The sequence below is a fragment of the Schistocerca cancellata genome, chromosome 3 (assembly GCF_023864275.1).
Source record: "Schistocerca cancellata isolate TAMUIC-IGC-003103 chromosome 3, iqSchCanc2.1, whole genome shotgun sequence".
NCBI lineage: Eukaryota > Metazoa > Arthropoda > Insecta > Orthoptera > Acrididae > Schistocerca > Schistocerca cancellata.
This window is the reverse complement of record NC_064628.1, coordinates 687,705,981-687,722,063: the sequence shown is the minus strand read 5'-3', so window position 1 is coordinate 687,722,063 and position 16,083 is coordinate 687,705,981. Positions and strand designations below refer to the sequence as shown.

The following is a 16,083-nucleotide window of genomic DNA, read 5'->3' as shown; positions in this document are numbered from 1 at the left end:
TATGAAGATAATAATAATAATAATAATAATGTCGTGTGACGAGGGCCTCCCGTCGGGTAGACTGCTCGCCTGGTGCAAGTCTTTCGATTTGACGCCACTTCGGCGACTTGCGCGTCGATGGGGATGAAATGATGATGATTGGGACAACACAACACCCAGTCCCTGAGCGGAGAAAATCTCGACCCAGCTGGGAATCGAACCCGGGCCCTTAGGATTGACAGTCTGTCGTGCTGACCACTCAGCTACCAGGGGTGGACTATATAAAGATAACAGTTCATATGATCTGGGGTAATGAAGTGATTGGCATTCATTGTCATAGGGTTTTGTGTTTTTCCAACTGAAATCTTGTGGAGTTTTTTAAAATAATGTCCTTGTGTACCATAGGGTGATAAAAGGCCCTTTGCAGTATGGTAATCGAGAACACTGCCTCCTTCAGAGATCCAGCAGTTGTGATTCTCGTCCCAGTACCACCAGTACTTCACAACTTTGGGGGAGGATTTGAACTCTGGTTGCAGAAGATACCAGTAGAGTTTTTGAACATGTACAACCTCATGTACGGCACTGTCAACCTCAGTAAGCAATTGCAGTTGTCATTACCAAATGCTTTGTGTATTCTGATTTGCTTTATGTTGTAAGTTGCTCATTGCTTCCTTTTCTTATTTTGAACTGAGTGCACAAACTACTTCAGGTCTATCAGGAGGTGTGAGTCCAACTCCCGCTACCATAAAAAAGATTGGCAATTGTTGTCACTATTGGTTCTACTTTTGCAGAAGCTCAGCTCCAACTGCCATGTTAAAGTGTCCACATTGCACCCCGTCTTGTTTACCTTCTTCCCTTTATTTTGTGCTTGTTGTTTACTCTCTCCTTTATTCCCATCACTTTGTCTTACTTGGACCTGTAACTTGAGACTGTTCTTTTCATTTAACGGTTCTTTGCCACTTTACACTTCTCATTGTTTCAAAACTTGTTTTTTTTGTAAGCAGTTCATAGCTAATCTCCCTCTCATCCTGTCCTCCTGTGCCTCTGTTGACTTAAGCTCCTTGGTGACCGTGTTACGCAGCCTGTCAATGCTTCCTTTTCTCTTTTCATGTGTAAGGACCCCTTGTTCCAGAAGCTAACATTCTTTGTGATTAGTAAATAGAGCGTATTTTTCTCTGTATTTCAGTAAAGTTTGATTTTGGAAATGAGTTCCTGCAATGGAATTCTTCCTCTTGTAATTAGTTTTGGTAAGGTTGTATCATCTGAGCATAGCTTCAGTAATATTTTGTATAATTACAGCACTTGAAGCAGTCACTAGCTGAGGAACGCCAACAACATCTGCAACAAATAAAAGAAGAGCACCTAAAACTTGCTGCTGAGAAGTCGCACATTGAAACATTGGCTCGTCTAAACAGAACACGGGAAATGGATCGAGAGAAGGTTTGTGGTTCTTCATTTTTATACTGCTGGAACAGTAATTTAAAATGTAACTGTCAGTTCATGCGTCAGGGAAAAATTGGGGGTAGCTTATTTTCTGTTATTTTTTCCTTTTTTATATTCATGTTCTTAAAGTTCTTAACTGCAGAATTCATTTGACTTATCGTTTCTCTTTTCTGCATCCATGTTTACTTCTCACCCCATTTCTGGACTGAAACTGACACAGTGGTTTCCACTGTACTACCTCTAACACTTCCTTTTTCGTCTTTGTCTACAATCATCCTCACAGCAGGTGGGTGACACACACCATGGGATCTGAGTGTTCTACTCCTCCTTTCTAATCTTCTCCTATTTATTCCTCTTTCCTCCCTGAGGAAGAAACAAACAGTTCCAAAAAGCTGCAATAACTTTTCTATTGTCATAGAGGGTGCCGCAAAAATGACTAAACAGTTTTAAGGAGCAATAAAAAGTAAATCTGGATGTATAGAGAAAAAAATGTTTTTATTTTCTAAATTAGTACAATATACAATTTTATATTCATTTAGGTTTGAAAATAATGTCTTCAAGATGATGGCCATCAGCATCAATATATTGTTGTAGGCATTCCCTGAAGTTTCGAACAGCTATTGCACACATATCACAGGTTATGGCATTCACTTCGTCAGTAATCCGCTCTTTTAACTCTGGTAGGGTGTGAGGGCAGCTTTTGGAAATCTTTTCCTTCAGGTATCCCCAAAGAAAGTGGTTACAAATGCTCAATTCTGGTGACCGCGCAGGTCACCCAAAATCACCCTCAAAGAGGCGAGGCATCCCAGAAACATTTCTCTCAAAACTTCAGGTGAAATTCGAGATGTGTGAGCAGTAGCTCCATCCTGTTGGAACCACAAGTCCCCCAGTTCATGTTCTTCAACGATCTCGTCCATTCTGGGTTGCAGAAAATTTTGCAACATTGAAGTGTAACATGTGGAATTCCCTGTCACGGTTACTCCTTCCTCCTCAAAAAAGTAAGGGCCTACCATGCCAAATTGTGATATGGAACACCACACTGCCACTTTAGGAGAATGTTGCAGTCTTTCGTGAATAATTTGGGGGTTGTTTTCAGCCCAGTAGTGAAAGTTTAGCTTATTCACGCACCCACTAAGATGAAAATGTGTCTCGTCACTACTGAAGAAAGCTGCATTCGGAGGGATCTGAGCAAGCATTTGCTCACACAGGTTTTGATGGTTGGCATAGTCTGCTGGGTGTAATTCTTGAACAATCATTATTTTGAAAGGATGGAACTTCAAATTGCATTGCAGAATCCTTCTCAAACTGCGGTCTGAAATCCCCAATGCAACAGCATGTCGTCGATCAGAACATTACGGCGACTGTTGAACTGCTGTTCTCACCCGCTGCAAATTTTCTGGTGTTCTGATGGATCTGCGTCATCCATGTGTATCTATTCTTAGTGTGCTACCAGTTTCCTCCACCTACTGAACCCAGCAACAAATTGCGTTTGAATTGGGAACAGCATTGTTGTGTGGAATGTTGAACTGTTGCCAAAAAGCTCATTGTATAGCGATCACAGATCCGTTGTTATCGTAATACATGTGAGTGGCAAAACCACGATGTGCATTGGTCCAGACCATGTTGGCTACTGAAATGGGGTGAGCAATTGAACAAAGGTCGACCACATGCAACTGCCTACCCCCACCACAATGCCAGCGGTAATCGATAGAAACTGCTTAGTCGGTTCTGTCACACCCTGTATTTGTCTATCAGCTGTCTTAGAATTTCACCTCCTGAATGTCAGTTACAGCCTTTTAATTTTATAGTGTCCTCAAGTTAGAGATAAGAAATGAGCTCCATATATTGACCAGCGACTCCTATGATGTCATCTCCGAACTCACCATCTCCCTGTACTCAGAGACTCGACTTGTCAGCCTCTGCTTCTACTCACTTTTCACTTGAGTCTGTTGTCAGGTACAGGTGGACAAATCCTGCATAGAAAGGAGAGCGAGTACACAATTTTTCAAGTGTAAATGCAGACTCGTTGCATTCCCCCTACATATACAATCATTTTGAAAGAAATTTTTGCCATTAGACTATTAATTTATTCTTATTTTTATGACTTTATATCCATTCTCAAGTTGAAATGTCACAAAATGTCCAGACTGCCTAAATGACAAAAGCAATAATTGGGAATGATGATTATTATACACCATTATAACCACTGATCGGTTGGCAGTGAATATTATGCTGTTTATATGTACATTTATATGTAGATGTATTAAAAAAAGATGCTGTGACTTACCAAACGGGAAAGCACAGGTAGACAGACACAGTAAAAACACACAAACACACACACAAATATCAAGCTTTTGCAGCCCACGGTTGACTCATCAGGAAAGAGGGATGGAGAGGGAAAGACGAAAGGATGTGAGTTTTAAGGGAGAGGGTAAGGAGTCATTCCAATCCCGGGAGCGGAAAGACTTACCTTAGGGGGAAAAAGGGACAGATATACACTCGCGTGCCCACACACACACACACACACACACACACACACACACACACACACACACACACACACATATATCCATCCACACATATACCAATATATATGTGCAGATGTATATGTGTGTGTGTGCGAGTGTATACCTGTCCCTTTTTCCCCATAAGGTAAGTCTTTCTGCTCCCGAGATTGGAATGATTCCTTACCCTCTCCCTCAAAACCAACATCCTTTCGTCTTTCCCTCTCCTTCCCTCTTTCCTGATGAAGCAACCATGTGTTGTGAAAGCTTGATATTTGTGTGTGTGTTTGTGTGTTTTTTATTGTGTCTATCTACCAGCGCTTTTGCGTTGGTAAGTCACAGCATCTTTTTTTAATATATTTTTCCCATGTGGAATGTTTCTTTCTATTGTATTTATATGTAGATGTATATTTATAAATTACAAATATGTGTACAAAAATTTTTTGAAGACTGCTGTAAATTTAATTTAATGTTGAGTATCTATTCAGAAAATGTCTGCCAATTACATTGACAAACACACAATTTGAAGACGTTACTGAGTCTGCAACAACAGTACCAGAAAACACAATAGCCCATAATAAGCTTTTTTACTTTCTGTACCCATGCCTTCGTCGAAAGGCTGAGTCGTTTCCATACATTTCTGTGACAAGATATCAATCTTTTTTTCTTTTCCTCTCAGCACAAAGCCAGTACAGTATCCCGTGCAGAGGTACCACACCTCAGTAACATGAGCAAGGATTGTACTCATATTGCCACCTCAATCTGAATTTTATTGTATTTTTGGCGTTTTAACATAATGAGATAACACTGAAATTTTCTTTTAATTTCTAATATTACTTTTGCACAATTTTCTTTATGACATTTGCAGCCTTCCTACAATCTTTTTCTCTAGTTTCTGTGTTGAAAAGTTACTGACAAGTATTTTATTTTGACAGATGGTAGTTGAGATAGATGCAGCAATGGCTACTGTTCGAGCAGCTCGTGAAGAGGCTGAAATAGAACGTGCCAAAGTTCAAGAAGAGAAGCACAAGCTGGAAGCTGAGTGGCTTAGACTCAGAGCCCTTGAAGAAGATCTGGTGGGAAGAAGCCATCAGCTTGAGTCTCTTTCTCAAGTACAGTATTTTTTTTTATTTTTAATCCATAAATTTCACATTATATAGTGTATTCTAATGTTATGTAATCAATAATTAAGTTTGTGAAATGATCCATATTTCATTTTATCTTTCCTGTGGCCACAGCTGGCTACAATATATTAACAAGAGAGGGCTTTCATGTTTTACCCATTCTCACCTAACTGTGTTTTCTGCTCAACAGTTTCTTGTCTCAACACTTTTTTCACATTCTCTGACTACTTCAGATATGTTCTACAGTTAATTCAGATATTATTCATCGTACATTAGAATTTCAACAACTACCCCATAACTTATTTGTTAAAAATTTCAGTTGTTACAACACCACTGTTCTTCTGTTCCTTATAAACAGTTATGTTTTTCCACTCGTGCAGTATTTTATTTTTATTAATTATTTAATTTATTTATTCATTTGTCACAAAATGCTCTCTTTATTGTTACTTCATTTCCGTGTAGCTCCTACTGCATTTATTTGATTTGCTTTATGTTAACTATCTCTTCCAAATTTCTTCTGTCTTAATGTTGTAGCATACCGGACTCACATTCGGGAGGACGGTGTTGCAATCCTGATTTAGGTTTTCTGTGATTTCCCTAAATCGCTCTAGCAAATGCTGGGATGGTTCCTTTGAAACGGCATGGCCGACTTCCTTCCCCATCCTTCCCTAATCTGATGAGACCGATGACCTCACTGTTTGGTCTCTTCCCCCAAACAACCCAACTCTCTTATTATTTATGTTTTTTAAGAATTATTGTGCACTAGACTCTCACTAATCCGGCCATTCCTTGCACATAAGGGTGCTGAATTAGCGAAAGTGCCGGATTATTGAGTGTCTGAAATTTATTTTTGTCATTTATTTCGTTTTTTGTTTATTTTTAAAACATAGGTGATGTAGTGTACTGTACTTTATTAAACCGAAGAATACAATTTTAAAACACAGAGGACATACTTTATTAAATCCAAAAGTACATTAATTTTCAAAGAAAACTTAGCCCTTGAGTGTACAATATACTGTACATAATTACACAGTCATATGAAACATGTCCCTGATTTTTAACTGTCGCAATGATGATACACAACGGTGGCATGCTTTATCATGCAACCGCTTTACAACCATTACATCGGTACTACATGTATCTTGTTGCTGCATAATGTACTCCAGGAAGACCTCGGCAGCTTCAGCACCAGCAGTGTGAGAAATCTTCATGCTCTCTCCTCCTGTGTCCTCTTCTTCATCACTTTCATCATTACTTTCTTGCACACTTTTGATTATAAAGTTTGGTCCATATCACAGTTTTCCTCATTCAGCCACTTAGTAACATCTTCATCGTCAATTTCTTCTCCTCCTGGAAGGTTGTGGAACTTGTGAGTGTACAAAGTAACTGATAATTCCGAATTGACTGGCTCATCGCTGTCACTCACTACTGGATCCAATATGGCATCAATGGATGACCACAATTTTCTCCAGGTCTTCATTATGGTAGCGCTCTCTCCTTTATCCCATGCTTCAGCTGCTTGGAAAACAACGTCACATATGTTAATTGCTCTCCATGCTTTCAGCATAGTCTCGATAGAGTCGTTTCCACTTCCATTCAGAAAGGAGACGAGAAGTGAATGTCGATAATGACATTTAATTAATTCCAAAATTCCCTGGTCCATGGGCTGAATTAGAGCTGTCACATTGGGTGGGAGAAAGAGTGCTTTTACACCATCGGGTTTTAGAGAAGCATCTGAAGGATGACTGGGAGCATTGCCAGTTATAAGAATAGCTTTCAGTGGAAGATTTTTCTTCTTTAACTCATTTCTCACTGCTGGTACAAACGTTTCATGGAAGCACCGAGAGAATATTTGTCTGTCCATCCACGCTTTCTTCTGAGTGCAGTACTGCACTGGCAGAGTATTTATGTCAGTGTGTTGAAAACAACGTGGATATTGGGATTTTCCAATCACCATAAGCAGTAGTTTATGACTCCCATTTGCATTACAACACACCATGTTACACATCATTTCTGTTGCTTATAACCACAAGCTTCCTTCTCGTTGTTGGCAGCTAATGTTTTCGAAGGAAGCATCTTGTAAAAGAGTCCTGTTTCATCGGCATTATACAAGGCATCAGCAGTTAAATCTTCTTCCTCTATTATTTTTCGTATCTTGCTTACAAATTCATCAGCATCCTTATCGTTAGCAGAGCAACTTTCCCTGGTGATGGTCAGCTGCCGAATGCCATGTCGTTTTTTCCAGTTTGATAGCCAACCTTCGCTCGCTGCAAACAAGTTACTATTGCCAGTTATTTGTTAAATGCAGCTGATTTTTCCTTTTGACTGGATCTCCTTTACTGCTTTGTTGTACAAACCATCTACAAACAGTTACAACCAGTTCTTCATTCTCACTCTTTCGCATAACCTTCCATTTACCCAACTCACTATCCATTTGTGTTGACTACCGTCGAATAACATCTTCTTTCTTTTTGATGTCATAAATATTTGCTCATCCAACATTGAACTCAGTAGCAATGCCTTTCTGTGAAGAACTTCGATTTAAAATTTCGTTACCTGAGGTCCAGCGTAACGTGTTTCCTTTTATAAGACATGATTCTGAACTGCAAAGAAAGCTACAATTTCAAATACAGTATATAAAGCATTGTTTAACTAGATATTGTTGCACACGATAATTCATTGTGCACTTGTTTTTGGATGTGTGCCGGATTACTGAGAGGCCACACTACTGAGGGCCGGATTAGCGAGAGTCTAGTGTAGTTAACTTGCCTGTCTCTGCATATTCAACAGTTTCAGTTAATCACATCTCTTTATCTTTAATATTTCTCTCTTCTCAGTCATATCCCATATTGATGTTTTTAGATAGTTCGTGTTCTGAAAGACTTTCGAACTTCCTGGCAACTTTACAATAATTTATCATATTAACATTGTTGAGACCTGCAGCTAATATTACTTTTTCCATGAACAGTTTCTTTCAAAGTTATTACGTTTCTGAGTAGGAAGTGTCCCAAATGAGGCGAGACACATCTTGTTGCCATCATCAAATGGTGCTGTTATGGTGACAAATTGAATTAAAAATTTTTTACTATTACTATGTTCTTAAATATACTCTTGTTTATTGTTGATTCTTGAGTATCCAGAGACTACTTTACTTATTATTTAGTTACTAGTTTTCCTAATTGGTGATTATTGCAGAGAGATTTTATTCTAAAATTAGTTCTGTTAGTCATTGTTGTCAGTCATTTCCCTTTATGTATCCAAATAGTCCTTTCTTGCCTGCCTTCCTTCATTCTACATTCCACTTTTGCACTAAAATCTCATCATAATCAGTGAGGTAGTTTTGAATATTTGGCAACTGACTCCAAGTGACAGCAAAATTTCTATATTTCATAAGCATCATGGCTTGATGCAGGATGACCCCATATAGACAGACTAGACAGCTACCTTGCATGCCAGAATTTGTTGGCGCCAAATTTTGGACATAAGTCCAGAAAATTACTCCATCTTGAGTTTTCTGTTGATTTGCATTATTAGCATTTTTTCCTCCTTAACTAGAACAATATAAAAGCGTTGTTGTTATTGTCCCGCAAGTGCCAGGTATGTGCACCCTTCCTCGACAGTGACACACACACATTGATCGACACTGTCTTAATAGCTGTCACTGTACCTCTATTGGCGTGCTGCACAGCAATGGATTAGTTTTGTTTCTGCCTCATATGATGAATTCACTGCTTAAAAAGAAAAAATATCAAGAACAAGGTGACCTGTTTGTGAGAAGTGAGAGTATTCTGACATTGCCTCCTGTCCGCGTCCTTTCTTGCCCTATCTACGAGGCCTGCTTTGTCCTCCTATTAACCCTAGCAGCACCAAGTTATTTTATGTTGTATGGAGCACCAAGCAAGGTAAAAATTTGCACATTTACAATAGGCTGTAAATCATGAAATATGTATTTATTTTTAAGTGATTGTGATTTCCACGAGAGATAAATTCAAAAGTGCTCAATGAGATTACAACTACAATGAACTGTTTGGAACATATAGGGTACCCAGAAATGTGTAAGTTAATATAATATTTTTCTCTGGTAAAATATCAAGCAACAGTGGCCAATAATTGGTAATGAAAGTTTGTCGGAACTAGAAACTTGAAGTCTGTACTTGAATATACAGGCTGTCCAAAATTTATATACATTCTTTTTATCTAATAATCAAATACTAATTTTTTACCCCTGACAAATAGTTTCAAAAACAGAAATAAAAACACTTGCACAAATATAATTTATGGCGTATTGAAAAATTTCAAGGAAAACTCATAAGTAAGAAAGAATACTGTCATTTACAGATGACATTTACCCCTTGCTCACAAAATTGTTGATTCTATCTGATACTTACACAGCTGGCGACCACAGTTTCCACATGTTAACTTGGTTCTTGTGATGTTGTCTCTGACTCCCAGGTTAGTTGTATTCTTCAAGCATATGTAATACAGGGTGTCCAAAAAGTCTTTCCCTGATTACATAAATTGATAACTCAGGCTAGAAGTAAGATACAAATATGAAACTGGTGTCTAATAGTTTACAAACTATCAAAGTTTTTTTCACATATCAGTAAACATGAGCACCCTTGGTAGCATGTAGCACATGTAGGCGATATTCAATTTCCGTCCACACATTAGCCAACATCACTGGAGGGATCGATTCAATGACTGTGGTTATCTGTTGCCGCAGGGTTTCAAGATCTGGTACACGTGTTCGGTAGACCTCATCCTTGACATAACCCCATAAAAAGAAGTCTAATGGGGTTATGTCAGGAGAGCGTGGAGGCCAAACCATTGGCCCATCACGACCAATCCATCGCTCAGGAAAGGTCATAACGAGATAGGCACGGACGTCCAAACCCCAATGAGGCGGTGCACCATCTTGCTGAAGCAAGACATTGGGATGATACTGAAGCAGCTGAGGAACAGCATACAGTTACAACATGTCCAGATACACTGCAGATGTGATGGTAGCCTCAGCGAAGAAGAATGGCCCAATAATTCGATCGTGCAATAGCGTGCACCAAACATTCACCTTTGGACTGCCTCTGGTGCACTCCATGACCTCACCAGGGGGTTGTGAACCCCAGATGTGCACATTATGGCGATTCACTACTCCACTTACAAAAAAGATCGCTTTGCCGGAAAAGGCAGTTCGTCTGAGATAACCATCACGTCCTCAATACATGATAGCATTTCAACCACAAAGTCATATCGACATGTACTGTCATTTGGCAACAATGGAAGTAGAAGTTTACTGACGTGTGAAAAAAACTTTAGTAGTTTGTAAACAATTAGACACCAGTTTTATATTTGTATCTTACTTCTAGCCTGAGTTATCAGTTTATGTAATCAGGGAAAGACTTTTTGGACACCCTGTATTTTGCTTTCCTAGTTGGGTCCTAGGATGTCTCCCATAGCATAAATGTCCTTTGAAGTCCTTGGATCACTCTTCTACATATGGTTTCAAAAGTTCAAGGCCTAATTCATTTTGTGGTGTTTTATTCCCCTTCATTCTGCTTAGGCACATTCATCTTGAACACCTTTGCATGAGTTTAGTGCAGCTATATCAAGTAGGCTATAGAACATAGACAGTGACCATCTCCCCATGCCTATTTTTCTATAATATGTCCTAGCCATTTGGTCTATGGTTCCCACTTCTCTCTTAGTGGAATTATAACATGAGTTTATGTGGATTTTGTTTTTTGGTGCATCAACTTCTACTCCTGCATCATGATATTGTATAGCCAGCATCGACAGATTTTTCTCCAGATTTTGCTTTGTCATGTAAGGGACAACTGTTATTAGAGTCTTGCTTCAATGTCTTCCTTTAATCCAACCTGGGAATGGACAGTGTCTTGAAACAAGGATATAAGATGAACATCAACAAAAGCAAAACGAGGATAATGGAATGTAGTCGAATTAAGTCAGGTGATGCTGCGGGAATTAGATTAGGAAATGAGACACTTAAAGTAGTAAAGGAGTTTTGCTGTTTGGGGAGCAAAATAACTGATGATGGTTGAAGTAGAGAAGGTATAAAATGTAGACTGGCAGTGACAAGGAAAGCATTTCTGAAGAAGAGAAATTTGTTAACATTGAGTATAGATTTAAGTGTCAGGAAGTCATTTCTGAAAGTATTTGTATGGAATGTAGTCATGTATGGAAATGAAACATGGACGATAAATAGTTTGGACAAGAAGAGAATAGAAGCTTTCGAAATGTGGTGCTACAGAAGAATGCTGAAGATTAGATGGGTAGATCACATAACTAATGAGGAGGTATTGAACAGAAGTGGGGAGAAGAGGAGTTTGTGGCACAACTTGACAAGAAGAAGGGACCAGTTGGTATGACATGTTCTGAGGCATCAAGGGATCACAAATTTAGCATTGGAGGGCAGCGTGGAGGGTAAAAATCGTAGAGGGCGACCAAGAGATGAATACATTAAACAGGTACAGAAGGATGTAGGTTGCAGTAGGTACTGGGAGATTAAGAAACTTGCACAGGATAGAGTAGCATGGAGAGCTGCATCAAACCAGTCTCCGGACTGAAGACCACAATTTTCTGGTGTGGACCCTAACCACTTGTGCTGTAGTCAAGAATGGGTTAGAGAAGTGTTCCATACGCAGTCTCCTGTGCAGATGACCCACACTTTCCCAACATTCTCCCAATAAACCAGAGTTGACCATTCACCTTCCCTACTACAAACTGTACATTCTTGTTCCATTTCATATTGCTTTACAACATTATGCCTAGATATTTAATCAACGTGACAGTGTCAAGCAGCAAACTACTAATGCTGTCTTCAAACATTATTGGACTGTTTTTCTTTCAGAATTTAGTTCTAGCTGTTGTCCCTCACTCAAATTGAAATTTTGGCTAGCGTATGAGTGGTAGCTCTTCCCAGTATGAAGTATGAGGTGTTCCATTTATCTGATGACCGTCTGTGCTGCACAGTAGATGCCGGGCAACGAGTGCTCTGTTTCCTGGCAATCAGATGCCCTGTCACATGTCTACTGCTGTGGTTTGACATGACTACATTTAAAATATAAGCAAATTATTTTTTACTCGTCTATGTCACACAAGGAGATGCTGGAACTGCCTGCCATTATTTTCCACACATTTCTGACATCTACCCAAGAAATTATTAATCACATGATATAATTTTCTCAGAGATATTGAATTAATTGATTCAGGATTTGTTGTGTGCACTTTGTCCTTCAGTGCATCCCACAAATAAAAATCACACTGAGTTAAATCAGGACTTCTAAGTGGGCCAGGTGTTTTTACTAACCACTCTTTCATCGAACACACCATGAATTCCTTGCAAAGAAATATTGTTCGTATGAGCTCTTGCTGAATCCTATTGAAGAAATGCAATACTTCATTCTCTTTCACTCATTTCATTAAAAAATGGTCACAAAATGTTTTGCATATATCTTTCAGTTGTAACTGTCATTAAAAAAAATTCGGCCTATTAATCTGTCACCACTAATTGTGCACCACACCCCTATTTTCTGATCATGAAGAGGTTCCTCGTGAAGCACAACAGGCCTGTCTGTGCTCCAATGTTGACAGTTTTGGGAATTAACAGAACCGTGTAAATGGAACCAAGCCTCGCTGGAAACAGAATGAGGTAAGGATCCATTTCACCGTCATGCACTTGTTTTAAAACCCATTCACAAAACTTAACCCTGTCGTAGGATCACCAGGTTGAAGTTCTTGTACTACAGATACTTTATAGGGCCTTAGCCCAAGCAGCTTAGCACCTCTTTATACAGAGGTGCATGATATTTGTGTTTGCTGTGAAAGACACCTAAGAGACATTTTAGGAGAATTTTCCAGGTGGTATCCAGGGTCAAGACGAGTTTCTGTGAGCACTGAATGTTGTCGTTTACACTTCTTTTCTTGAACACTTCCTGTTTCACGAAATTATCCACTAATTTGTGAACTGCACCACAACTCAGAACTTTAACATCAGGAAATTTCTGTTCAAACAATCTCCAAACAGTATGTGCAGACTTGGTTTGCACATACAAATCATAAATACTCATAGTGGAATTGTATAATTCACTCTTGCCATTGTTGTGTTCACAAACTTCACTGTTACACTCATGATGCCTGTTTCACTGCTCGAATCACTCTGCCTGACAAGGCGTGTATGTCTGTATGGCCTTCAGGCTAAAACCCACAAAAAGGGGGGAGGCGTAGTGTAGTCCCACAGGACCCATTCGACCGGCATGTGCGGCTTCTGTGGCCGGACTGCAATACCCTGGGCAGGCGGTCACCAGATAAATGTAACACCCTGTATTTGTATTATGTTATGTGTGTGTAACAAAAATAGTATTTTGGTCATCAGCTTAGAGGCTGTTTGAAACACACAGTGGTCTACCAATCCTAGTCCTATTGGATGTAGTTCACTCTTATCTTCCCCCCTCCCACTCTCTCTCTCTCTCTCTCTCTCTCTCTCTCTCTCTCTCTCTCTCTCTCTCTCTCTCTTTCTCTCTGCTGTTTTTCACTGTTGCATTTCCTTGTCTTTGGTGGGCATAGACTTGGTTATATGATGACTAAAATATGTATATACAAGGTGTACAACTTTGCTTCTGCCATTTTCCCCCCAACATTTGAGGCTTTAATGAAACAAATTGGTTACACATGTATCATTCAGAGTATTTTCCATCGCCACTACATTCTCCCATCTTTCGGGCAGTGTATGAATCCCGCGTCGAAAAAATTGTTCATCTTTTGAAGCGATCCACGAATCTATCCAATTTGTGACTTCTTCATGAGATTGGAAGTGTTGGTCAGCCAGGCCATGCATCATTGATCTAAACAGGTGATAGTCAGAGGGAGCAATGTCTGGAGAATACGGTGGGTGGGGTAGGACTTCCCATTTTAATGTTTCCAAGTACATTTTGACCTCTTTTTGCAACGTGGGGTCGAGCATTGTTGTGCTGCAAAATCACCTTATTGTGCCTCTCAATGTATTGCGGCCGTTTGTCTTTTAATGCTCTGCTCAAACGAATTGATTGCATTCGATAACAAGCACCTGTGATTGTTTCACTTGGTTTTACCACCTCATACGACATGATGCCAAGCTGGTCCCACCAAATGCAGAGCATGATCTTGGAGCCGTGAATATTCGGTTTGGCCGTTGACATTGAAGCATGGCCAGGATATCCGCATGATTTTTTGCGTTTAGAATCGCAATCAACCCATTTTTCATCCTTGGTTACAATTCAATGCAGAAATCCCTTCCTTTTTTGCCTTTGAAGCAACTGTTCACAAACACCATTCAATGTTTCTTGGTTTCAGCTCACACGAGACCGAAGTTCCTTCTTTCTGAATCATGCCCGTAGCCTTGAGATGTTTTGAAATGGCTTGCTGTGTCACTCCCACTAATTGTGCCAAATATTCTAGAGTTTGACGCGAGTCTTCACTCAGCAATGTCTCCAATTCTGCATCTTCGGAAACACTCTCTCCTCCACTGTGCCAGTTTACAATGTTAAAATCACCTTTCTTGAAGCATGAAACCAGTCAAGACAAAGTCTTTCACTAATAGCATCCTTACCATATGTACTTGAGAGCATTCGATGAGACTCAGCCACTATTTTCTTCATATTGAAACAAAACAGTAACACTCCCGCAAATGACGAGAATTAGGCTCGTAAACTGACATTTTCAATCAAGAACAACTTTATGATGCAGACTCAAATCTACTAATGTTTGAATGACGTCACGTCGACTGAGGTCCAAGCTAACTGCCTTTCTTTCGACCACTACTTACCGTTGTCACCACTATCAGCAGACGATGGAAGCAAAATTGTACACCTTGTACATATATTGTGTGTCTTTGTAATGATTTTGTGAGTACCTCATTTGTGTTTTTGGATAAATTCACGTATTAGTATTGTTGTTGCTGTGGTCTTCAGTCCTGAGACTCGTCTGATGTAGCTCTCCATGCTACTCTATCCTGTGCCAGCTTCTTCATCTCCCAGTACCTACTGCAACCTACATCCTTCTGAGTCTGCTTAGTGTATTCATCTCTTGGTCTCCCTCTACGATTTTTACCCTCCACGCTGCCCTCCAATACTAAATTGGTGATCCTTTGATGCCTCAGAACATGACCTACCAACCGATCCCTTCTTCTAGTCAATTTGTGCCACAAACTTCTCTTCTCCCCCATCCTATTCAGTACCTCCTCATTAGTTATATGATCTACCCATCTAATCTTCAGCATTCTTCTGTAGCACCACATTTCGTAAGCTTCTATTCTCTTCTTGTCCAAACTAGTTATCGTCCATGTTTCACTTCCATACATGGATACACTCCATACGAATACTTTCAGAAACAACTTCCTGACACTTAAATCTATACTCGATGTTAACAAATTTCTCTTCTTCAGAAACGCATTCCTTGCCATTGCCAGTCTACATTTTATATCCTCTCTACTTCGACCATCATCAGTTATTTTGCTCCCCAAATAGCAAAACTCCTTTACTACTTTAAGTGTCTCATTTCCTAATCTAATTCCCCCAGCATCACCCGACTTAATTCTACTACATTCCATTATCCTCGTTTTGCTTTTCTTGATGTTCATCTTATATCCTCCTTTCAAGACACTGTACTTTCCGTTCAACAGCTCTTCCAAGTCCTTTGCTGTCTCTGACAGAATTACAATGTCATCGGCGAACCTCAATGTTTTTATTTCTTCTCCGTGGACTTTAATACCTACTCCAAATTTTTCTTTTGTTTCCTTCACTGCTTGCTCAATATACAGATTGAATAACATCAGGGAGAGGGTACCATCCTGCCTCACTCCCTTCCCAACCACTGCTTCCCTTTCACGCCCCTTGACTCTTAAAACTGCCATCTGGTTTCTGTACAAATTGTAAATAGCCTTTCGCTCCCTGTATTTTACCCCTGCCACCTTCAGAATTTGAAAGAGAGTATTCCAGTCAACATTGTCAAAAGCTTTCTCTAAGTCTACAAATGCTAGAAAT

General features: G+C 39.6%; 1 protein-coding gene across 6 annotated transcripts in view; it reads left to right on the top strand.

Moving 5' to 3' along the window:
• LOC126175670 (fas-binding factor 1) overlaps nt 1-16,083 on the top strand; it is a 126,767-nt gene that overhangs the window by 93,857 nt on the left and 16,827 nt on the right. For all 6 annotated transcript variants that reach the window (XM_049922593.1, XM_049922589.1, XM_049922588.1 and 3 more), the window contains exons 13-14: nt 1,279-1,419; nt 4,862-5,038. In XM_049922593.1, coding sequence (XP_049778550.1) covers nt 1,279-1,419; nt 4,862-5,038 — 318 coding nt within the window. The remainder of the gene's footprint in view (nt 1-1,278; nt 1,420-4,861; nt 5,039-16,083) is intronic.